Source organism: Phasianus colchicus, chromosome 1, assembly GCF_987193195.1.
Source record: "Phasianus colchicus chromosome 1, bPhaCol1.hap1.1, whole genome shotgun sequence".
In the NCBI taxonomy this organism is placed as follows: Eukaryota; Metazoa; Chordata; class Aves; order Galliformes; family Phasianidae; genus Phasianus; species Phasianus colchicus.
Genome location: NC_143436.1, coordinates 106,973,918 through 106,998,987, shown reverse-complemented (window position 1 = coordinate 106,998,987; position 25,070 = coordinate 106,973,918). Strand labels below are relative to the sequence as shown.

The following is a 25,070-nucleotide window of genomic DNA, read 5'->3' as shown; positions in this document are numbered from 1 at the left end:
GTCTCATCTGTGAGTACGGTGGGATGCAACAAACAGATGTCAAGATACTCCCCTCTATTCTCCTTATTTTCCAACACCCCAGTATATATCATGAAGCTTGCCAAACTTCTCTCTATCCAAGGACGAGCAGATGTTCAGAAATAATGGCTGAGTGAGCAAATCTTAGAATTTTGGTACCTATAAGTTACTTATAATAGGCATTCTCCTACTGAGCGTACATCAGTGAAGAAAGTTCATCTGGAGGTCGAGCGAGGAAGACCACTGGATGAAGTAAAAGGCTGTTGGATGGGCTGTCATGATGCTAAAAGGACACTATACTGTAGAAGAGACCATGGAATAGAAGACTGGAAACATCATCAATCACTACCTGACAGGTGCATATATATTAATTATCTTGCAGATAATTGAATGCATACTATCTGTGGAAATATAATGAACTCCGAATCATGTCAGAGGACTGGAGCACTTCCTCTACAAAGACAGGCTGAGGGAACTGGACGTGTTCAGCCTGGAGAAGAGAAGGCTGCAGGGTGACCTCACTGCAGCCTTTCAGCATCTAAAGGGAGCCTACAAACAGGAGGGGAGTCAGCCCTTTCAAAGGGTTGATAACTACAGGACAAGGGGAAATGGTTTTAAGTTGAAGGAGAGAAGATTTAGGTTGGATGTGAGGGGGAAGTTCTTTATTATGAGAGTGGTGAGGTGCTGGAACAGGCTGCCCAGAGAGGTTGTGGTGCCCCGTCCCTGGAGGTGTTCAAGGCCAGGTTGGATGGGGCCCTGGGCAGCCTGGTCTAGTATTAAATGGGGAGGTTGGTGGCCCTGCATGTGGCAGGGAGGGGTTGGAGCTTCATGATCCTTGAGGTCCCTTCCAACCCAAGCCATTCTGTGATTCTGTGATGTCATCTTTGAAGTGCTTATGGTGGAAATATCCCCAATGCTCCCCAGCACCGCTAATATGGAATCCCTGACTTAATGGTAACAAAACTCATCTGTGAAGTTTCTGTGCATCAATCTCTTAGAAGTGGTACAGCACCATAGAGATTACTCTTAGCTCCCCCAATCAAAAGAATGACTGCCAGACACACCACCAGCCAGAAACTGATGAGAGAAGTACTGAGCAGATCAGCAGAAAGAGAGAAGAGTTGCTTATCTGGCAAAGTGACACCTAAGAGCCCTCCCCAAGTAGTCAATTCTTAGCAGGATAACCAATTTAACTTAACAAATGCATGAAGAAACCACCGTTAAGAATTCACAGACAGAAGTATGAAAAAATTACTTTTTATCAAGTGTTGGAAGTACAACTTTGCGCTCCAGTAATTTTTAAATGTCATATAAACATTAAAAAATAGTATGTAAATACACAAAATTGTATTAAAAAGGTATACTTTTAATGCCTTAATTCACAGTAAGAACTCTCGAATATTCTTTTCTGTGCATTTTCACCTCCCCTTCCCACACCTCCACAATTTCATTTGATCAGCTTTCTCTGTACGAATTTAGAAATCAGTTCACTGACTTGAACACAGCACTACCCTTCTGGCTGTGATCCATCCAGCAACAAGTTTCAGAGTAACCCACCAGCAGAGCTAAAGAACTGTAGCAGAGCCCTTTCAAACTAAGAAGCGGACAGGTTAAAAGGCAGGCCGCTCACATTTCCCCATTCTATAAGCTAACTCCTCACTTGAGTTTATAGAAAATATTTACTATGGTACAGCTAAAATGTATAATACAGTATTTAACCACAAAACAAAATAACGACTCCCTTTTTCTGCTACATCCTAACACTGCTTTTCATTCTTCTGTAGGTAACATAAGCTGAATCATATCCAGAAAGGTCACAGAAATATTTGTTACAAATAAGTCCTGTGTATTCCTGGTACTTAGGCATATGTTTTCAGAATGTAAAAAAAAAAAAAAAATTAAAAAAAAAAAAAAGATCAGATCTATATGTTTAGTCCAGAAACAGCTAAGTTAGATAATATCTATCAGTATGCTACAAATTAATAGTGGTTCTCAGTTATTCATCTTCGGATGTATTCGCTTTTTGGGTCCATATCTGAATCCGATGAGTCACTTTCACTGGAAGAACTAGATGAATTTTGCCACACATCAGAACTGTTTAGATGATGTGGTTTCTGCATGCTTTCTGTGTCGTCAAGGAGTTTGGATTCAACAGCATGTGCACATTGCCAGTCATCAGCATCTTCTTGGGAAGAGAGGAGAGCTGCAGAAGTGTCTGTGGTCTCTTCAGAGATTCCCAGAAGCACGGATTTTAAGTTTATGGTAAAGCAAGCATTGCTCCTTGACCTAAGAGAGTAAGTAGAATTTACCTTAGACAAAGGACTGAGTAACTCACTACTGGTGTCTTTCTCTTCTTCAGCATCCAGCTCGTTTTCTTCAAAGACTTCTGGGTCATCATCTGGATTCTGACTCACCCGGCTGCTACTGTCATCACATGTACTACTTGTAGAGTGCTGCACAAATACATGAGACGTGTCAGAGGACTGAGGTGCTCTACGTACGATATCACGCCTTGTGTAATCATGATTACTCATGGCATCGCTTTCACTGTCATCGCTGTCATCTTCATCGCTGACAGCCCCAATGGATCCTTCTGCCTTTTTTTTAACCTCTTTATAAATGACCTCTACAGAGGCTATTTCTTCAGATTCAAATGTACATGGTAAATAGGTAAACGTTTTCATGAATACCTAAAAGAACAAATTGAATCAAAAAACAACAGACTATAAGCCAAACTGGCTCGCATAAGCCAAACACTCACACAGAAAAGTCTGAAAAAATATCCCAACCACGATGTTGTCAAACAAATTATTCTCTTTGTCCCACATTGTCAGCTTTTCTGCAGAGGTCACGGCATCTAGGATTTTTCCCACTTCTCCACTCCTGTAAACTGACAGCCCTCAATGCAAGTCAAGGCACACAGCATTGGACAGTACCCTGCCTTAGTTATGGACTTATGCAAAACTCTATAACTGACTGAGCTGACTGAAAATAGCTTAGCATTTGGAGGTGATGCAGGTACTGCTTACTTTGTGTTTGCCTAAACCTCCTCCTTGAGTAAGTTTTCTTCCAGAGCTATATAGTTCCTTTTTTGTTGTTGTTTCGGTGTAATTGTCCTGGCTCAGATATATTGAAGAAATTTATATGCAGCAGGAAAGATTTACATATATGAGATAATTTCCAAAGGCTAGAAAATTCTCTTCTGTGGGGTAGCCTGCTTCTGTGCACCACAAAGAGTTTGTGTGTGTGTCTGTGTGATTTAGTAGCCTACAGACTATCTTTGATACAAGCAAACTGCAAATTTAAATGCTATATGGACATACATTACTTGTACCTAATACATATACTTAGAAATTTTATATGGCAAGCTTCCTGCTTGAACCAGGAAGGTTAATAAGAAAATTACATACCAAGGTATCTGGAAGTGATTTCTTTTGAAGAATATAACCTCCTATATGCATACATTTCAGGATGACAGCTAAAATAAGTGCAAAACATACAGCAACTGCAATTACGATGCTCTGATAACCTGCAAGTGAAAAAAACCAAACAAGCATGAATGAAGTTTTCAATTATCACATTTCATATTTCACATTCAGAACAGCTACTTAGAATCTCAGAATAATTTTGGATAGAAGGGACACCTACAGGTCAAGACGAGCAAATTTCAAGTTAGAATCAGAAACTAAAGAAAGTAATTACACCATCTTTGAAAACTATTTATGCAGTTACTGCAGATTCGAATCGTGCATGGGATTAGCAATAGATCTGTAGCCCCCAAATGGATGAGGTTTTATATTTATATTAATATTTATATTTTTACGAATCCCCATAATGTTTATCACTTTGTAGGTACTTTCTCTCTCAATATTTTTAGAATTGACTTGTAAATCTTCTTAAGTACAAAGAAACCACTGGTACCTAATTGAAGCAGAAAACAATTTCTGCATCACAGCATAGTTACCTTTCTCAGCTACAGAGTCTGTAGTTATGCACTTCCAGGCTGATGGGATGGAATGTTTATTTAGAGATGCAACGATCATAACAGACACACAGTAATTTCTATTCGAATACAATTCTTCAATGACTGTACTAAAAAGTTCTGCAGTGATTCTCTTGGATGAGCTCTGTTATGAAAGAGAATGTTTTAAAGTTAACTGTTCACCTAAAAAGAGAGAATGTGACATGTGAAACTGGAAAAACTGAAATAGTAACTCAGTGTTTTACCTAGGCAATTGCTTCATCTCTTGTTCTAGCTGTCAAGATGCTTACTTTATGCCTAAAAAATTTCCAGTGCAGGCAGTTGGCTCTTTGGCTAGCCAATTTATTCTAGTGCTATGCCAGCCCCAGTGCTAATGCCTCTCTTTTTAACTTAAGGTCTGCACAACTGTGAATTTCAGTTCACTATTTTTTGTTACAGGGAATGGATTATCTCCTCTGTTTCTACATAAATTTACACAATCAGAGACTGCAGCCTCTAACTGAGTTTTGCTTGCAAACACTAAGCTATCCTCCATTATTTCAGTATTTTCTTATGGGTCATAGCTAAGCCCCAATCCCTCTCCTCAGTCCCTTAAGGATACAGGACAACCAGTATTTCTTTCTAGGCCTGCTACTCTGCAGTATAAGGAAGTCAAGATTATGTTTTCTTCTAAGTATTTTCTGTTCACTTGTGTGAATCTGCTGACCATTAGAGCCATTTTATGTTTTCTATATTTCTTGTCTAAAGAAAGAAATAGAAACAAAAGTTCTTTACCTTATGTTCTTCATCATTTGTTTTCAGTGTTATTTCATAATGAAGGTAATTATATATATCAAATAAAGGTACCAGCTTTCCATTTTTTCTTAAGTGAGTGGGTGGCAGCTTTATGGTGATATTTATACAACGTAGACAGGAACTGATATTAAATTCTGGAGGTCCCAAGAATGCTGTTCAAAAAAAGAAAGGAAAGGAAAACATGGAAAAAATCTACACTGTGTACTCAGTGCCAATATTATTTCAGTTAAAAAAAAAAAAAAAGTGAGTTTATAATGCCTTATTGTAAAGCTAGCAGAACATTTACACCTAACTGGAACAAAAACTGAAATGAACAAATGAACTTACTATTATCAACTGGTGAAAAACGAAGTGTCGAGGAATTGAATACTTCAGTTCCTACAAAGCTCTGAACGAATGTATAATATTCATCATTCACAGCTTCAAAATCATCTGTCAGGTTACAGAAGGGTTGTGCAATTCGTGAACACTGTTTTGCAATCTTCCAGTTACTGTAAATCAAAATAAAGAGTAACTAAAATCCAAAGTAATCTGTTTGGATCCTCTGTTATATGAAAGCATCTTTGTGGAATGGAAAAACAGAAAGAAAAAAAAAGTAACAAGGCTGAGTATTTTGAATTGATAAACATAAAAAGAAAAAAATGTGTCTTATATGAAGTAAGACTTGCCTGTTGCTACTGTACAGTACACGATAGTATGTTGGCAAAGTTGGATCACTTTGTGCCTGCCAGGACAAAATGTGCTGAAAGTTGTTAGATGTCATTTGTAGATTATCAAGTGGTCCTCTTGGAATCTCTTCTAGAAAAGGAAGGAAAAAAAAGAAGAGAAAACACACAATAGCCTATCAATATCATCATCATCATCATCAATATAAATGACAAACAAATTTCAGATTGCAGCAAATCTAATCAATAAACCTGATTAGAGAAGACCAAAATTTGCCCCCAAATAAAGCAACAATAAAACAGAACAGTGAGTTCCACACAACAGCAACAATGCAAAGGACTTTCCCCCTGTATTTCATTTAAGTTCTTTCCTCTAGAAGAATGAAGCTGTAAGATGCTGCTAGGTGAGAACATGCAAGTCTTCTGAATCGTATTAGGAAAAGTGTTGGAAAGACAGTAGAAGCCTCTTACCAGGCAAGCTGCTGCAACAAGCTGCACACAGAATGCTGACGAACGCTGGAAAATTAAACTATGTATTAATGGATTTGCATGTCTACAACATTTGATAATTAGTTTACTATTGGCAATATTAATCCACAACAGAGACAATACTAAGTCTTCCCTTGGTGGAAGTGTTTCTGCAGTCCTTTGACTTAACTTTGCATGTTATGGGGTTCTCTGTTCCACAACTTCCTCTGCCTGCTTTTCTCTGTGTTTGTTTCTTTCCTTCCTTCTACCAGAGTATAGGACAGCACCTTCTGCAACCATAGTTGTTAATTCAAATAATTCATGGGTCCTAGGAGCCAGGTTTTTTAAACTAGCCATGATTCATGCTTCTGTTGATCCTCACTAGAAGAGATTCAAGACTCAGTTCAAACAAATCTACTTAAGATGCTTTTATCAAATAGTGTCTTTAAGGATTCTAACAGTAGTTTAAGGTCAATTTATCTATTAAATACCATGTTAAGTCAGAACCTTATAACGCTTCTGAAATAAAACGAAGAACTTTATTGACTCATCTTCAGTAATGAAAGGACAGATGTCTTTTGCTAAACGTGGGGAATCCTCAAGGCTGTACATACATCTTTGGCATTAGATGTCTGTTTTCAGTCACCTAATTCATGTAACTCTGTAGGGAACTGTTGGATCACGGCCTGAACCTCTGATTGATCACCTGAGCCAAGCACTGAGTCAGCCCTGGGAGCCCTGAAGGCAATTCACCTGTGTGATTGGAAGGGGTGGAACCTGGCTGCACCTCTCCTAGACCCCATTTAAGGGCTGACTGCCAGTAGGGAAGGATCTCTCTCTGGAGATTGCTCCTTGTGGAGTTTCTTGCAAGCCTATAGCACTGGTGAGCACTTTCCATTTATCTCTGATTACCTTTTCCAACATGATAATCTTACTAGCCTAACTTCCCTGTATACCTATTGATCATCCAATACTTTACAACATCTGTATACTTATTGATCCTACTCCCTCTCTAGTTCAGTGGTCTCTCCTTTCCAAATAAAAGCTTATGCCCTGTTTCTGTAACACTATTCTGTGTTTCTAACTCTTTCTACACAATTCTGTTCTCTGCCTATAAAAGAAAATAAAAACCACAAAAAAATGCTGAAACATCTTTTCTTCTGTCACAAGGCATGGTTTAAACCACATTCAGCCACTTGACCAGGCCTACTGTCTGAGCAATCTTCTGAACCTATCGTCTTGCAGACTCTGACATTCCAGATTGCCACATGCTCCTGTATAAGCTCTGCAAGAAGCCATCCTCTAATCTAGATTCTCAAAATATCACCATATTTCCAAAACATCACTAGTCTGATACCTTGGTTGAACTATGTTAACTAATACTGTAACATGTTCTTTTATTGTCCACATATTGATTACAATGGTAACTTCTGTAGCATGCAGAGTGGGTTTTTTTGACTTCATGTTTTAATGGCAACAAGCAAAGTAGCACTCTGGTTCAAGATGGAGGTTCTCAGGTGTCACACTATGACAAATAACAAAATTGTTTCATGTGTCAACAAGTTGTGCCACAGAAAGAAGCACCCCAAAAAGATAAAAGAAACTGGGATATACTTTATGAAAAATAAAGCAATCTTACAGCAATCTACAAATAAAGGTTAGGATTGTGTGAAACACTGTACCAGAATACATCTACTAGGTGAACTAGAAGGTATTCAGAGTGGCAGTGTGCCAGAAGTAAGGCATCTTGGGAACTGTTCTGTCCCAGACACACCATGAGTATGTTGTAATGCATGGGTGTCCAACCTTTTAGCTTGCCTGGGTAGGTAATGTATTTATGATAACTGAAAATGGAGTTGCAAACGTAAACTGATGATTTGGTCAATCTTGAAACCTACTCTCAAATTCCTTTATCAAAACAGAGAGCATAGCTGCCTGGTTTTTTTTCTGTTCTCAGGGCTATGTTCAGCCAGTGTACCAAACTGCATACAGCTATTTGCTATCCCTTGAGTTAGCACTGCCCTGTGCCCTCCCCATGCCCTGGTTTCAGCACAGTGCTGATCTCATAGCCACGTGCAAATTATGGTAGGTAAGGGTAGGGTTAGGTTGGGTAAGTTATACAAATTCCAAGGAAGGTAAATTAGGGTAGGAAAGGTTATACTACCTGTCTTGTTGACATGTCTGTTGCGGGGCCCAAAGGATGAGGGGAGCTCCAAAAGCTGTCCCCCAGAACCATGATTTTATTCTCTTTTTAACATGTGGTTTGCTTTGATAAGCAAGGGGGGGCAAATTTCTACAAGGTATGCACATTACAATATAAGCAGGGTTATGAAAAACACATGACTTTAAAGAAAAGCAGATTCCGTTGATTTTTAAAGACCTCATTTTCAGTTCCCAAAAATGTGAGAGATTGTTAATATGTTAATTACCACAGTTTTACAGTCTCCATGTTTTTGTCACAGGTGGCATTTTCTCTTTTCCTTGATAACTTCCAGTCAAAGCTCAGGCCTTGACACAAATACCAGGCTGCACAATGTTAGGCATAGATAAGGTGAGGGAAGTGATAAAAACATAGCCATCTGGCCTGCACAGCCTACATGACCAGAGGATGGCTACCAGACCTATGTTCCATCCTGTTCTCCAGCCTTGCATGAGCTCTCCCCTTCCACTAATGGCATCCTGGCTTACATCAGAAATAGTGTTGCTAGCAGGAGCAGGGAAGTAATTGTATTTCTGTATTCAGCACTGCAGAGGCCACACCCTGAGTACTGTGTTCAGTTTTGGGCCCCTCACTACAAGAAAGCCACAGAAGCTCTAGAGCGTGTCCAGAGAAGGGCAACAAAGCTGTGAGGGGTCTGGAGCACAAGTCTGATGGGGAGCAGCTGAGGGAACTGGGGTTGTTCAGTCTGGAGAAGAGGAGCCTCAGAGGAGACCTCATCAATCTCTACAATCACCTGAAGGGAGGTTGTAGTGAGGTCGGTTCGACCTCTTCTCTCGTATAGCTAGTGACAGGATAAGTGGGAATGGCCTCAAGTTGCACCAAGGGAGAATCAGGCTGGACATTAAGAAATACTACTTCTCCAAGAAAGTGGTCAGGTGCTGGAATGGGCTGCCCAGAGAGGTGGTGGACCAACCCTAGAAGTCTTTAAGGAACGTTTAGATGTTGTGTTGAGGGACATGGTTTAGTGAGAACTATTGGTGACAGGCAGACGGTTGGACTGGATGATCTTGTAGGTCTTTTCCAACCTTGGTATATCTATGATTCTATGATTCAGCATGCTAACTTAGGGCGACATTCCACGCAGACCTGTTCTAATGCATTAGTTATTTTTCGTTCCTTGCCTATGTTTGCAGGCAGTACTGGGAGAGAAAAGGAAAAATTTCCTACTAAATGAGTTAGAATCTTTACAGTTCTGGAAAAGTGCCTTAAAAATCACCCTTTAAGGAGCAGTGGGCACGCACACAACCAGTACACACAAATATACTTTGGTGCCAATTCTGTTGACATCATTTGGGTTGGATACTTAGCCCAACAAATGTCTCTTGCAAATCTGGCTTTTGGGGTGTTAGTCCTACAAGTATTAACCTGCATTCCCAGGATTCATTCTGAAATGAGATGCAAAAGAGATTAAGCCACTCACTTGAGTTGCCTATGTAAAAAGCATACGTTCCCAGAGGAGAGGAAATGCTTTCTCTAATTTAATTTTGCCATGCACACCACAAACATCCTCTCTTGTATGTCTTCTTTTGTATTTGTTCTTCTACATCATTAATTGAATAATAAACATCCCCTTTGAGATGTGCAATTAAAACTAGAACAATTAATTTCTTCCAATCTAGTAACAAATCACCCACCTGTAAAAAACAACCCATGGGTAAGAATAATAAGGCAATACTTTAATTGTTGTTATTTGCTACCTGAACACAAGCCCAGATTTGTAATCACACAGCCTTTAGCACACTGAGGACACAGCAACAGTACACAGGCTCTAGTAATGACACACTTCCACTGAGTACCCTCTTTGGATTAGGAAATGCAAACAGTCATTTGCCTTTCTTTCTTATCCCAGACATCTCACATCAGCTGCCTTGCTGAAGGAATTCCTGTTGACACAGATGTTTTTATATTCTCTCTGTATTTGATTTTTAAATCAAATACCCCTTCCAAAACAAATCCAGTTCCTCCAGACATCAAGCTGCTTCAGTAACTTTGTTTCAACAAACACCATTAACAAAGGTAGTTGGAAACCCCCATCATTTAGTAAGTTGCTTCTTTATAAAAGGGAAACAAACAGGAAAACATAAGTATCAGAACTCTTTCCCACTCCCATCACATCCCAGCCAACAAACTTCTTGTGCTTGCTAAATCAGAAACCTTATGAGGAGTCTTAGGAAAAAAATAAATAAGGACAAGACATGAAAAACAATGTAGCCAATAAAAGCTCACTGGATATTTAAAGAATTAGTACACTGTTTCAAAGCAGTATTTTTCTAAGGGGAATATCTGGTTTATTTATAGAATGGTATATTCAGAATATAATACTCGAGATATTTGATTCTGTGAATTATTCTAGAGAGAACTCCATAATAATATCACAGTATCTTACTTCAGTAACTCAGGAGGAGTCATCATGAAAAGCCAGCAGTACTACCTCTCTTCCAATGTAAGAGTACCAGCAACTTACCAAGCTGATAAAAACGCAGTGGTCCACCCATCAGTGTTTCCATACTGATAAACAAATACATCCTCCTGACTGTAAAATAAACATTTTGCTCCTGTACCTGCAAACATATTAAAAACAGTCACACTCAGCAGACAGTACTGGCGAATGACTTGTAAGTAAAATGAAATCCATGTACAAAGAATTATTTTAACCCTTTCAGCACACTGGAGGAAAAGGCACTGGCACTGATACAGTCACTGTTATCATCCTAGGTGGTGTTCCTTAGAACAGACAATCAGTTTTCTTTTCCTCTCCCCTCCCTTCCCCTCCTCAAATGGAAAGGACTCTTACAATTTCAAAGAAAATAAATACCTCCAGCATTGTATGACTATTTGTGCAAAACAAATAGTTTTGCAGAATAGTTAGAATTTAAAATTGCGACAAAGCATATTATGCTCCAACTCAACACATTATTTTAAAGGATTTTTGGTTTTTCTTTTTTCTAATTTGCTTATCTGAGACACAGTTCCTCCTCCACTCAAAGCTTTAGTGTGATTACAGGAAGTCATCTGTGCAACTGATAATCATAATTACAAAATAATAAATTCTTCCACAGATGAAAAGAAGGTTCTTTTTCATTTCAGCTTGGTTCATTGTATTTATTTGTTGAAGCATGAAGAATATTTTGGAGATTTAAAATGCCCTCTTCCCCGTTTTCAATCAAAACTAGAAGTGATGGATAAGAAAATATGATTTACACTTTACACAGACACAGAATCATAGGGGTTGGAAGGGACCTCTGGAGATCACCTAGTTGAACTCCAGTCTTTAAAGTTGGTCACTGATATCAGCAAGCTGGAAAGCAATTAATTGCCAATGTGTACCAAGTCTGTTTATTGTTGGCACTACTAAATCATACAGAAAAAAATAATTTGACTTTCCCATTCAGATCAAGCTTACAGATTTCAGAAGTAGAAGAAACATATTTTCTGCTTTCAACAAGCTTTGTCCAGAAACTACACAGAAAACAATGTTATTTTCACAGTGACTTTAAGGAATTATGCAATAACTGGTCCACCACAGACCCCTGCAGTATATACAGTCATGAATAACTATCATACTCTTGAATATTTCTTACATATTCTACAGTTCAGCACCTTAGAATACATAAGAAAAATGTGTCCAAACACGTTGCTCTACGAGTCTGCACAGCTGCTTAAATCTATATATCCTTGGCAAACTAATCAATGGCAGTGGAAATTCAAAGAGAAAACCATTTCTGTCAGAACTGTTACTAGCTTTTGTCACTCCTTACAGCCTCAGCAACCCTGAGAGAGAAGCCAGGGAAATACCTGTGACTCCAATCTCAACTTACCTCATCAGCCAGCTCCAACACAGTAACTGGGTTGGGTACTCCTGGGTGCTGCTTGAAGTCTCCAGCACTTTCAAAACTCAGCTTCACAATTCCACCTCATTTGCAGAGGCAGATTATCTTTAACTTGAGTTCAGGCTGTTCTGGAATGACTGTTTCCAATCAAGAAAAAAAAAAAATAATGATGATAGCAGTTTCTGAAGTTTTGAAAATCACTGGCTTGTATTTCAGAAATGCTTCATGCCATGAAATTAGAAAACACACCATATTCTTTGAAACAAACATTGCATGCTTATTTATAGAAATCTACATATTGGAATACTGAGAGGGGCAGGTGGACATGGAAGAGATGCCTTATGTATGGAAGTCAGCAAAGGAATGTTCTAATCCTACACAGGCAGTATGGTATATGAACCAATTTTATTACAGAAACCACAGAAGCGAGAGAACTTCTCAGTCTGGAGAAGAGAAGGCTCAGGGAAGACCTCATTGCTCTCTACAACCACCTGAAAGGCAGGTGGTGAGGTAGAGGTCGGCCTCTTCTCCCAGGTAACAACAACAGGATGAATGGTAATGGCCTCAAGTCACATCAGGTGAGGTTCAGGTTGGTTATTTGGAAAAATTTATTCTCAGCAAGAATGGCGAGGCAGTGGCACAGGCTGCCCAGGGAGGTGGTGCAGTCACCGTCCCTGGAGGTGTTCAGGAGCCGTGTGGATGTGGCACTGGGGGACGTGGGCAGTGGGCACGGGGGGGGGGGTGGGCTGATGGTTGGACTGGGTGATCTTAGAGGTCTTTTCCAACCTTACTGATTTTATGCTCTACACTGCACAGGCTTCAGCTCAAGTAGCGTGTGCAGTTTTGGGCCCTACAGTACAAGAAGGACACACAGAACTATTAGACGAGGGAGGGCTACAAAGATGGCGAAGGATCTGGAGGGCAAGGTGTACGAGGAACGGCTGATCAAACTGGTCCCTCGCTGTGCTCAGCGCAGAGCAGAAGAGCTGAGGGGAGGCCTGATGGCGGCTGCAGCTCCTCACAGGGAGCGGAGGGGCAGCGCTGAGCTCTGCTCTGTGTGACAGCGACAGGGCCCGAGGGAACGGCATGGAGCTGTGTCAGGGGAGGGCAGATGGGGGTCAGGGAAAGGCTCTGCACCACACGGTGGTGGGTGTGGAACGGGCTGCACAGGGCTGTGGGCACGGCCCCCAGTGCTGGAGTTGAAGGAGCGTTTGGATAACTCTGTCGGATATAGGATTTGAACGCTGATGCTGCTGCATGTAGCTCGGAGCTGGGCTCGATGATCCTGAGCGCACAGCCCGCCCCTGCAACAAGCTGCTCGGATTCAGCCCCAAACGAGCTGCTGGGGACGCGGATGTCGACCAACGGGACGCAAACAGCAAGAAGCGGCATTTCCAGGAAATACCCGCCCCCCCGCCTCCCTCACCGCACGCGGCCGAGCTGGCCCCGCAGATTCCGCTCCCCGAGGCAGGGCTGGGACGGGACACCGCACGCTCTGCCCCTGCGGCCGCCCCAGTGCCCGCGCTGCTGCTGCTGGGGTCCCCTCCCTCCAACGGCGCGGTTCCGACGCCCAGAACCAGAGCCGGCCGGCCCGGCTTCGCCCCTAACGGGGATCTCCGCGGCCGTACCTCGCAGCGGGCGCCATCCTTACGCTGTACGGAAACCGCGCCCGGCGGCTCCCCGCAGCTCCCCGCCGGGCTCGGTCAGAGCCGCGCGCTGAAGCGCCCCACGGCGCCGCTAAGGGCGAAATGGGCCGTAGGGCGCTACGCTGCGCAGGGAGCGCGGCCCCGCCCGCCCCGCCGGAGCGACGCTTCGGGGGCGGGACGAACAGCGTACGGCTGCCGGCTTGGGCGGCTGGGCTGCTCGCTGCTGCTGACCGACGCTCCGCCCCGCAGCTCGGTTGGCTCCCGGGTTCGGCCTTGGAGTACGTTCGCCAAACGCTTCCTCGCTCTGCTCGTTTCGGTTTCACGCAAACGCCTCAGCCGTCTCTTTGTTTGCTGTGTTTATTTATTTGTTAATCACGACGGAAGCGTTCGCAGAGAACTGCCAAAGTCCCTGATGGTGACGTTCTTCGTTTGCGGCCTCTTTGTCCTCAGTGCAGGGCTGCGTGCTGCTGCGCACATCCTTTAGCGGGTATGCAGATGGCTGAGGTGTCCTCTGGGCGAGTGCATCCTGACAGCCGAATGTATTAAATATAAGTCGTATCGAGCGCTGTGAGGGTTATTCACGAGAAGATCTTTGTACTTAGGAGGAAATCCTTTCCTCAGAGGGCAGTGAGGCGCTGGCACAGCTGCCCAGAGAAGCTGTGGTGCCCCATCCCTGGAGGCGCTCGAGGGCAGGTTGGATGGGGCCCTGGGCAGCCCTACCCACAGCAGCATTGATTTGTCTCATGGGACAAGTGTTACATGTAGCATAATTACTTGTTTTTGGACTTCCATTTTTTAAGGGGTCTTGGAATTGTCCAAGCTTCAAAGTTGAAAAATTCCAGTTCCAAACTGACTTCTGAGAGGTTACCTGGAAGCAGCTTTGGGAAAGAAAATTGAAGGACAGTATGTATCTTAGCAATCCTTCTGAGTAATTCACTCAGATCCTACCTCTGCAAAACTATAGATCTTATAACTTGCAATTTTTATTTTCGTCTTGTCTCACTTATCCTTAGCGCTGATTTTTTTAAAGGCTGTTTTACAGGTGATGGGAAAGGGATGTCATCCAGATGGACCTTGACAAACTCAAAAGATGGGCCCATGTGTACCTAATGAGGTTCAACATAGCAAAGTGCAAGGTGTTGCACTTGGGTCAGAGTAATCCCAAATACATACACAGACAGGGAGAACTCCCTGAGAATAGCCCTACTGAGAAGGACTTTGGGGTCCTGGTGGATGAAAAACTGAACATGAGCCAGCAGTGTGTGCTTGCAGCTTAGAAGGCCAATGGTATCCTGGGCTCCATCAGGAGGGGTGGCCAGCAGGGACAGGGAGGTGATTGTCACCCTCTGTTCTGCTCTTGTAAGGTCCCATCTGGAATACTGTGTTCAGGTCTGAGGCCCCCAATACAGGAAAGATGTGGAGCTGTTGGAGGGGGTCCAGAGGAGGGACACAAAGATGATCAAGGGGCTGAAACACCTCTCCTATGAAGATAGGCTGAGGGAGCTGGGCTTGCTGATCCTGGAGAAGACTGCAAGGAGACCTCATTGCAGCCTTCCAGTATTTAAAAGGGGATTACAAAAAGGAGGGGAATCAACTTTTTACAAGGATTGACAGTGATAGGACAAGGGAGAATGGTTTTAAGCTCAAGGAGGGAAGGTTCAGATTGGATGCCAAGGAGAGAAGTTCTTCACAGAGAGAGTGGTGAGGTTCTGACACAGGCTGCCCAGAGAGGCCGTGGATGCTCCATCCCTGGAGGTGTTCAAGAACAGGTTGGATGGGGCCCTGGGCAGCCTGGTCAAAACCAGATCTGGAGGTTGGTGGCCCTGCCTGTGGCAGACGGGTTGGAACTTGGTGATCCTTGAAGTCCCTTCTTGGGCCATTCTATGATTCTATGATTTTCTAGTATTTTGTTAACTGCTTTATCAGCACTATCTGTAGTGAACCCTCTTTCTAATTTCCTGTAATCTTTGCAGAAACTTCCTGAATCTGCTGCTATTTCCTGCACATGAAGTGAATTTACTGGGTAGATCTCTTGGTCTCTGAGCACTTTGGGCTGAAGACTCTGAAATTCACCTGTACTTTTTTTCCTCTATTTATTCCCTTCTCCTTTTTTTTTCCCCTGATAACTCCTTTTCTCTCCTTTTAACTATAAATATAGTTTGTAATTCTTTAGACTATAAATATAGTTCAAACTGTGATTCATAAGTATTTTTAAAGAAAATTCTTCATGTTTCTCACTAGCCTTCCTCATTGTCTCCAGTGATATTGCCTGATCATCCAGTAAGTCTTCTGTCTGGCCTCAGTGCAGCATGGATGAACCCTGGATAAAGAGCAGTTTTCCTGGTTATTTATATCTGCTATGTCTATTTATATTGCTATATTTCCATTTTTTCTATTTTTTATTTTGTTCTGAGCCTAGCTGCTCAGACTGTTCCGAAACCTTGGTGAATCCAAAATTAGGAAATATATCTCCTTAAAAAAAATATTATGTACAGTCTAGTAAAAATTTTTGTATACTCACATATAGGATCAGAAAAACACAAAAACCTTGCAAGGTGTGAGAAGCAATTTTTAAGTCTTTCCCAAATAAACAAATTGGAACGCAGCCTTTTTTGGCCTGAAGGTGATGCTATTTCTCTAGGAAAAAGAGTTGGAAAAGATAACGGAGCACTTCAGAAGTACTTCAGGAAGTGCTTCCACTAAAGTTAGATATAGACCTATTTGGGTTCTCAGACTTAATAAGATTCTAGAGATGTGTTTCATGAGTAATTTGGAAGGTTGAGTCTTCTCTTAGCAGAACTCAAATGTATCATCAAACCTTCTAACATGATGGACAAACACTTAAAATGAGAGAGATTTCCTTCTTTTCCCTTTTCATTTTTGTTTTCCTTTTCCTCTCCCTTTCCCTTTCTCTTTCCCTTTCCTTTTTTTAGATCCAATGTCTTTTCATCTACATGGGGAAAGACACTTCCATGTTTGCAGATGATGGGTTATCCATTTGACTTTCTTTAGCCTATGCTTCTACACCTGTGATGTATAGGTTCTTGCTATCTCTAGAATCACAGAATCATAGAATTGTTTAATTTGGAAGAGACCCTTAAAGATCACCTTGTCCAATCCCTCTGCAATGAACAGGGACACTTACAGCTACATCAGGTTTTTCCATGCAGCCTTGTCCAGCATGACCTTGAATGTTTCCAGGGATAGGGCATCCACTGACTGTCTGGGCAACCAGTTCCAGTGCTTCACCATATAGCTTCTGCTTTCTTAGCCTTATGTGCCTTGCACTATATCCTGCCTGTTGTGCACAATGAGTCATTCAGGTAATGGAAAAAGTAGCTTTCGTCGCACATATGGATATAAAAGGGGACTGCTGCCGATTTCTGATCCCTAGCTAGGATTTCTAGATGCTTCTAGCAGAGATGACATATACTACCTCTCAACATTGTTTATTCCAGAGAACCTTAAACTTTTCTTTTGAAACCACTACCTGAAAAAACCTTAATTGTTGTCTTGAAAGGATACACAGATTGAATCTTTGCACCTGTTATCTGCAAAATTTAGTTAGATCTCACCATGTATTATTACATGGAGAATCAGAAGTGGGAACATGATGTCCCTCCTTTGAAAGGGGCACGTTGAAGAAGAATGGTGACTCCCTGCTCTCCAGTCAATACCTTTCACCTCAGAGTCTGTCCTGTATGTCAGAGTCTTTGTCTGAAAGAAAAGGAAGAACTAAAGATTGGAAGCACTTGCTCAGCTTTTCTAGGGAGTTGAATGTGTTTTCTAAAATATAACCTGTGTTTGAAAACAGAGAACTTTCATTTCTGGCTGGCTAATCAGTATTGGAAGCTCCCACATTGGCTGTGTTAACAAAAGTATGGTTAAATTTCTATGTAACTTTATAAGACAGATAAGAAAGCAATGCTAGACAATACTTTCACGTGACCCCATGCTTTGGCTACAGGCTTCTTCTGTTTTAAATGAAATGAGAGGAGACCCTCTGAAGTGGAATTGTGGTAGAAGCCAGCAGAGAAGGGAAGCAGTAAGAACTGAGGCACTCAGTAGTTACAAGTAAAATAATACAAAATAGGTCATTTACAGAATATTTTCTTATGTTTAGAGTGATTTCTACAATGGGCTCTTCCAGCACCTAGAGACAATTCTGTATCATCACCCAACAGCACTGAATATAATGAAAACAGCCATGGGAACCTTCATACAGAACTCCAGAGAAACATCCATTTCCAGCCATGGAGTAAGCCTTGGAAGAAATTCTGGTACAGTTTGCTTATAAAATATATGTGGCAAATTGGATTTGATGCCATGGTACATCATACAACTGAGTCAGGATATGCTTTGGCATTGCACTGGCAGCAAGATTTGTACCTGGCCTGTAGCCTTCACTGCCTGCGGTGTGATAACTGGCAATATAGGTAGAGCTGGTTTAGCCAAGTTCCACGTGAAATCATGTCACCTCTGTGAAGTCAGTTAACCCAGTAGGGTCTGGAGTAAGGCAGTGCAAAACTCAGTCTCTGGTGATGAGATAATTTGAAGTGTCTTATCTGAATTTTCTTACCTGAATAAATAGCACAGAACTATAAAATACCAAATGCTGATCTCTGAGAAATAGTATGATTTTTTTTTTTCAAAATACTCGGTTTTGGAAGAGCTTTAATCTTTCATTAGGACCTGGTAGGGGTAGTGAGCTTCAGGCACTGCCTAGTCCAGGAGGATATGATAACACATTATTCCCAGCATTACTTTCACAGTTTTCTCAGATACATACAAACATAGAAACATGTAATGAGTGTTACTCAAAGCATAGCATGTATCAGTTGGGATTTCCCCGTCTGCAAGTTTAAATTCAGCAGTGTCCCTAGAGGTTAATCAACGTTGATGGCAATTACTCTTGGTTCACACACCGAACAAAATGAATGTTTATCTTTTTCCTGTTTTGCTTTGTCTCTTGGCTAAGTAACATGGGTGTAACATGGAAATATCAAAATAATACAAGGATTGTGTTGAAGCTGCAGCAGGCTGACAGAGTAGTTAATTTCTATGATTCTTTGATTCTATGATTTGTTTGGTGTCAGTAACCATCTCCATTGCCTTAATCCTCAGGGAGAAGGAGGATGTGTAGCAGCTGTCCTTGCTGCGGAAGAATGAAGAATCACTACAGTCTTGATTTGAGGAACAGTTCAGACCATATCTTGGGGTTTTATTTCTGCTTTCCCTTTGATAAACTTTAGCCTCTGGAGTGCTTGGGGTTTAGGTCCCTGGGACTTTTGTGGTAGGTGCTGCATCCAGCACGCAATGCACACAAAGCACAGTATAGTTGCTAAATAGGGGCAATTAAATTTAGAAGTTTCTGTAGCCATGCAGGCACTGACACCCATCCTTGGTCTTTATTACACAAATTAGCTGAGTGAAATAAAGGAGATTATTAAATAATTACACATGTGCATGTGAGTAAAGAGTCTTAAAACATTGGAAAAATACGGTTGAATTTTCCACTGCCCAGTTGTGGGTTTTTCAGCACACGCATTCTGTCAGAATCTGGACATTTTATTTGCAAATGCCTGGCCCGCCTGTTAGTGTGATGTGGAGATTTTCTCTCTTTCCCTGATTATCTGATTTTGAATCAGCAAAATGCTCACTTTTGCCTCGTGCCATCTGAGTAGATGAGAAAAGAGAAAGCGGATGGAGGCAGAAGTTGCACAGTTCTGAGGGACTGCAGTCCCCTACTCTGTGTGCTGGGGCAAATGTGGGAAATGGTCTTCACAGATGTGAGCTGTTGTTTCTGCTTCTGTGGTGTCTTATTCTTCAGAGACCTGTTGTTTCAGGCATTCAGCCTCACTGCTTTGCAGTTTCTCTTCCCTTAACATTTTCTTTCTTGTAAGTAATCACTTAATGGCATGGCAGAGCCCAGGAAAATCACTGTTAATATTATAATAACATAATCTGCAGCTCTGACTGGTATCCTTTAGTTTGGGGAAATAATGTGTAGTTTTGCCAAATCTACAATTGGAATGGGAAACATGTAAAGCTCTGGTCATTTTATTTTACAGTTTGGAACACCCTGTATTAAAGGTACTGGATTTGTAGCAGGGATGTGTTGTTAATTATCATTAGACCTCTGCTTTTGATTAATACTGGTAATTAGTTTCTGTCCTTGACTTTTTCCAATTAAGGAGTAGATGCCTTGGTGCTAAACACCTGGGCATATTGTCTAATTATATGAAAGAAACACATATTCTCTCTGTAGGTAATTATTTTAACTGTCAGTGGTAGTTTTGTACTTAACGGAGGTGGCTCTGTCTCTCTGAGCAACGACACAGGAAGCCTCAAGACACCAGGAAAAATGCTGCAGAATGAACAGAGTGCTGGGTGTGAGCTGCTTCCTGCTGGGTATTTTCTTGACATGAGAGAAAGAATCACCCTTCTACTTCTTGCAGATCTAGGGCTCTGAAAGGAGGAAATAGAACAAAATAAAAACCAAAGGAAAGAAATATAAGACTGCAACCCCATTCATTAAATTAGGTTAGGGGCAAAAAACTTGCATCACATTCAGATGTGGCTGCCTGAATACATCCAAGGGTCTGACACAGTCTGGCTGATGCAGGTATTTGAAGATTCTGTTCTTTCTTCTGATGGAGGGTTAGAAGAAGCAGACCCATATGCAATGGGATCCAGGGCGACCTCAGGAGAAGGAAGAGGATTTGCTTTGAGGAAACAGCCTACTGTTCCCTGGTCTCCTTCCTGAATGAGCTGCCCAAGCCCATCTGAATGTGACATCAGCAACTACCAGGGAGACCTGGCTCTATTGTGTGGATTTGGCTAATACTGTACTGGCCACCACAACCCTGTACGGATCTGGCTCCCTTACTCCCCTCTGGGCTGGGCTAGGTGCAGTTCCTGCCACTCTTTTACTAGCTACTGTGGCTAGAGGTGCTGCTCTTTACAGAAATGGGCTCCTTTTCAGAAGAGAGGACTCTGAAACCCACAGGTTTGATTCTGTTGTTAGTGTCATAAGGCACATCCTGGCTGAGGCTGAGACCATGTGATGCAGGTAGTGTATAAGGCATCCCACAGCCTGCTTCTCCAAGTCAGCTCCCACCCCACTTTGTGTAAACGTAGAAGATACAGCTTCAGACCCAATGAGTTTATTTTCTAAATCGAAAAGATAGGGACTGCCATATCTGAGCTAAGGGAGCATAGGTTATCCTTACTTTGATGTCAGGAAAAACAAAACAAAATAAGCAAACAAAATGACCACCACAAAATACACCACCACAAAAAAAAAAAAAAAAAAAAAAAAAAGTCAACCGCCAACAACCAAAACCAGAAATTGGCACTGAGTTTTGCTTGTGTTGTTGAGGACAGAGAAGGTGCTCACAGATGTCAGTGAGGGATTGGGGGGTGGGGGGATGGGGGGGAGGTGGAGAGAGGACTGTAGCACAGGGAGCCAGAAAGAGATTGAGAAGAATGGAGACCATTAATGGCATGTCACATTTCTGAGACTGAAGAGCTTACTGGTGTACAGAAGGAAAGGCAAAGGATTATAATATGTGTTGAGGTGAGGTTGAGGTGAGGTTTTTTCTGTGAGACTTCTGAAGCAGCAGAAGCAGGGGGTTAAGACAAGGGGAAATCAGTATCTTGCCACTCAGAGCCATGACATCCTTACTATCTTTTGTTTCAGGGGTAAGGTTCTTTTTAAACTGTGCCAGGCTTTCAGGACTGAGGATGTAAATCGCTTTTCTCTTCATTATCACAGCTTTCCCTGCTGTTCCTTCTTATGTGTATTGTGTACGTGGAGATGTTAGAGGGCTCTCAGGTCCCAGAGGAAGCTGATGGGTGTCAGATATGGGACAATTAATAGTTAATCTCAACTGTGCTTGAAAATTTCCTGTCCTGTTCTTCTCTTCTCTTCTGAAATAAATGATGGGGAGCTACATCATTTGCTGACAATGCTTTGTTGTTTCCTTCCCAAGTAAATGCTAACTACCATCCCACAAAGACAGCACAGTAATGCCACAGCCAGCAACCGCATGGTAACTGAGGTGCAGCTGTGCAGTTTGCCTACAGTCACCTACTCAGGAAATGCACTTTAATCACAGAATCGCAGGAGTTGGAAGGAAGCTCAAGAGGTCACCAAGTCCAAACACCCACTAAAGCAGGTACCCTAGAGCAGGTCACACAGGCAGGCATGCAGACGAGTCTTGAGTATCTCTAGGTGCAGGGTTCCCCAACTATAAGGCAGTTCTGTAGAGAACAAAAACACCCAGTAGTTCTTCATTCATATTTTCCTAGCTGATTTGGCAGTATAAATCTGAATGGCAAAAGTAGCAATTCCTTCAAAGCACTTCAAATTCCTTGCATGGAAGCCACTATAAAAGTGCAAAGTATTCTCATGCTAATAATGCATTGTAGTGGGATGTCATGATTCTGCATATAACATCAGAAAACTTTCATTTTTTCTGGTATGCATAAACAACTCACATTACACTTGTAAATAATGGATGGAAATCCAGAGAGGATTAAAATAAATAAAGGACTAGATATTTTTCAAAGGCTACAGCTTCACAATTCCTGGAATTACAAAAGAATGACACGTTTACTAAACTTTATTTTAGAGAAACCTTAGCATCTATTTACTTTGAAAATCTTTTTTTTTTTTTTACCACAATCTACATTTTACACTTGCAAACATGATGGCAGATCCCACAAAGCAGCCAGTTCTGATAATCCCTCTGTAAAGCTGTCCAAAGTATCTTTGAGTTACACTTGATGAAAACATGAAGTTACAAAGGGGCTCCCAGAAGTTTTGTAGACAGCTAATGTGTTTATTTGGTATTGGATTTTGGTAGCTGTGATTAGCTCAGCATTGTGTCCTTGGGCTTGGGAGACCTTCTATCTATGCATTTATGTTATCTTCATGAGTTGCATTTTATTTTCATGACTTCTTCTGGTATGAATTTCTTTTTCGTTTTTCTTTTTTCTTTTCTTGAAGGAAAACAGGCCTTTATTCAGAAGAGAAGGGAAGAAATAGCTTTTACCTTACCACTTCTTGTTGTGTTTCATGCACAGCCAGAGAACATGATCTCTTCAAAAATGACTCTGACTTGAACTTGGAGGTATGGTTAAACTTGAGAAATTTTGCATTTCCCATGGATAATTGTAATAGTTTTGTGCCAACTTTAATCCACTGAATTTAACAGAAGTGTTCGATGCAGTTAATCTCAAATGTTCAGTGGCAAATCCCCCATATCTGGGATTTAACAGTATGACACTGAGGTGGAAGATATGAAACAGAAGTACTCACATCATCATTTCAAGCAAAATGACAGCTTACTAAGCCACTTATTTAAGTTCTAGAGTTTTGCTGTCAGATGGAAATGTAGTATTACTTTCCTTCTCTGTGCTACAAATCATTTGATTAAAACAATACGTTGTGTTGTGTTTTTTTTTTCCTCAAAGATCACCACATTTCATTTTCTGGTCTATTTGTTCAGTGTGTACATTTCTCTGTGGCATAGAAAAGAGGTAGGTGACGCTGGATTTTGTTCCTTGCCACCTCTGAGGTAGAATGAAATCCTTGAGCATTATGGGTCACTCACAAGAAAACTCCAGTGTGTTTAATTCAGACCAGATTTTCAGTGAGTCCTTTCTAGAAGAAAGGCCAAAAGAAATGTTCTGTGAGCTCCACACAGTCTGTCTGAATGCATTGGCCCCAGACACACATGTTGCTACGAGGTTTTGCAAGTACCCTGAGTGCTGAGAAGCGGGGAAAACACAAAGCTTTTGGTGGCTTGTGCTACACTGGCAAATTAGAGAGAACTGATGATCACATGGCTGGGAAAATGGTTGTTGGTCGCAGGATGACTCAACAAGTGTGATGTGATCTGCCCCAGATTTGGTTCAATCTAGCCGTTTAGAAGAGCAGTGAAACAACCTGTTGTTTTCCTGTCGGCTTAGCTGGTAAGTGCTTAAAGTCTCAGCTGATGTGAGAGACTGTGAGAATTCTGTGAATCTCTTGTGAATGCACAAGAGAGGGAAAGTCCTGGGAGTCTTTGTCTAGGACATCTAAATGTATTCCCTGAGAATTCATTGAAATCCAGGGATGACACTGCTGCTCCTTTGCTGACACAGGGCAGTGCCTGGACTTCACAGTGCTAGCAGATTTGCAGTGCTTTGAGGATACCTGCCCTATGAGCTTAGGGTGAGCAGATTTCTGATATGCTGTTCCCCATGCTTCTGAAAAGTCCTTTCCATACTTGGTACATTTAGTGCTATTTCAAGGTCTCTTTGTATGGAAATTCCCACCATGTGTATATCTTGCATCTGTCGCACAAGCCATGCTCAGTCCTCAAGGCTTCTTTTGGCTACCAGGCAAGGAACTGCCCTGTCACTGCATGTTATATTTTTGTAGTCTGCAATGCTTTATTCCAGCTCGGTTATCTCTCTTCTACTACTTCTCCTGCTCGAGAATGTTCCAGCTGGTGACAGACTTTCATCTTTGTCCTATCAAATGAAGCCAACCAACTACTCAATGAAGAGCTGACAATGACATAAAAAACATATTCTATTAAGTTTTCTACTTAACCATGGAAATGTTAGCACACTGCATTGTCATTACCATACACAAGAGAATTCGATGTATGTTTCCAGGGAGGGGTAATCAGAAGTTTGTACACAAATCCCCATGAACAATGCCGTGGGATTTGTGCAGACCTCTGAGCCATCCCCCTTAGTGTATGTGAGAGCATTAACTCGTCATGGATGAATGTGTTATTGACTCTGAGTAAACAGCTCTTTCTAAAGACTCTACAAAGTGTTATCGGTCAGTAATACACAGTAAATAGATGGAGAATTACACTGTGACGGTTTGAACAAAAGAGAAAAAGAGAGGGGTGCAGATAATGAATCATTAATAATCCTGAGTTTTTGTGTTGCTCTTTATAGGTTGCCTGAGGGAGGGAAGTGACAGGGCTCAGACCCCACTATGTGGCATGGACATCAGGCTAAAATACAATTTCTTTTCCATCAAAATGTGGCTCCACTCTGGTATTACCAGACCCAGGCTGATCTGCCCAGGGCTTCCAATCACAGTCATTTGCTATGAACTTGGCTGAAATGCAAAGCTAGTAGAAGAGATCTGAGGAGAAGAAAGGGTCTCAGAGATAATACAGATTCTCCTTTCATGGATTTTTTAATTTTTTTTTTTTTTAAATATTGTGGCTGATAACAACCTACCAGAATGTGTTTGGCCTACAAATACTGAGCTTGTCTTGCTTAGATAAAGAGTATCTTCACACTGCCCTGCTGTCTGTTCCTACATAATGGAAAAGAGAACTCTGATCAGCTGTTTATAACAGAGGAGGGGATATTCTTGGCCTTCAAAATGATATGAAAAAATAGAAGCAGATTTACTTTTACCCAGCT

General features: G+C 41.6%; 1 protein-coding gene and 2 long non-coding RNA genes across 9 annotated transcripts; 2 read left to right on the top strand and 1 right to left on the bottom strand.

The window, feature by feature from the left end:
• Positions 1-1,251: 1,251 nt before the first annotated feature.
• On the bottom strand, positions 1,252-13,753 carry IFNAR2 (interferon alpha and beta receptor subunit 2). Of its 5 annotated transcripts, none has more exons than XM_090121949.1 (10): positions 13,608-13,753; positions 11,968-12,116; positions 10,614-10,710; positions 5,932-5,976; positions 5,464-5,593; positions 5,123-5,286; positions 4,775-4,947; positions 3,983-4,145; positions 3,429-3,547; positions 1,252-2,471 (listed from the first exon to the last, which is right to left on the bottom strand). In XM_090121949.1, exons 3-10 carry the CDS (start codon positions 10,672-10,674, stop codon positions 2,019-2,021), a joined length of 1,308 nt encoding a protein of 435 aa, XP_089978075.1. In that variant the 5' UTR covers positions 10,675-10,710; positions 11,968-12,116; positions 13,608-13,753; the 3' UTR covers positions 1,252-2,018. The 5 variants fall into 5 exon arrangements, with proteins under 5 accessions (XP_089978075.1, XP_031468409.2, XP_031468410.2 ...); XM_031612549.2 differs by having other exon boundaries at positions 1,252-2,708; positions 13,608-13,752; XM_031612550.2 differs by lacking the exon at positions 13,608-13,753 and adding an exon at positions 13,406-13,592 and having other exon boundaries at positions 1,252-2,708.
• A 63-nt stretch (positions 13,754-13,816) lies between these two features.
• On the top strand, positions 13,817-20,948 carry LOC116242003 (uncharacterized). Of its 3 annotated transcripts, none has more exons than XR_004169632.2 (4): positions 13,817-14,318; positions 14,426-14,528; positions 17,749-17,905; positions 18,750-20,948. It is a non-coding gene; the product is annotated as an uncharacterized LOC116242003 (long non-coding RNA). The 3 variants fall into 3 exon arrangements; XR_016459091.1 differs by having other exon boundaries at positions 13,818-14,112; XR_004169633.2 differs by lacking the exon at positions 14,426-14,528 and having other exon boundaries at positions 13,835-14,112.
• Positions 20,949-21,076: 128 nt separating this feature from the next.
• Positions 21,077-24,817, top strand: LOC149919933 (uncharacterized). The gene is made up of 3 exons (XR_016459094.1): positions 21,077-21,805; positions 22,639-22,762; positions 24,591-24,817. It is a non-coding gene; the product is annotated as an uncharacterized LOC149919933 (long non-coding RNA).
• Positions 24,818-25,070: the final 253 nt, after the last annotated feature.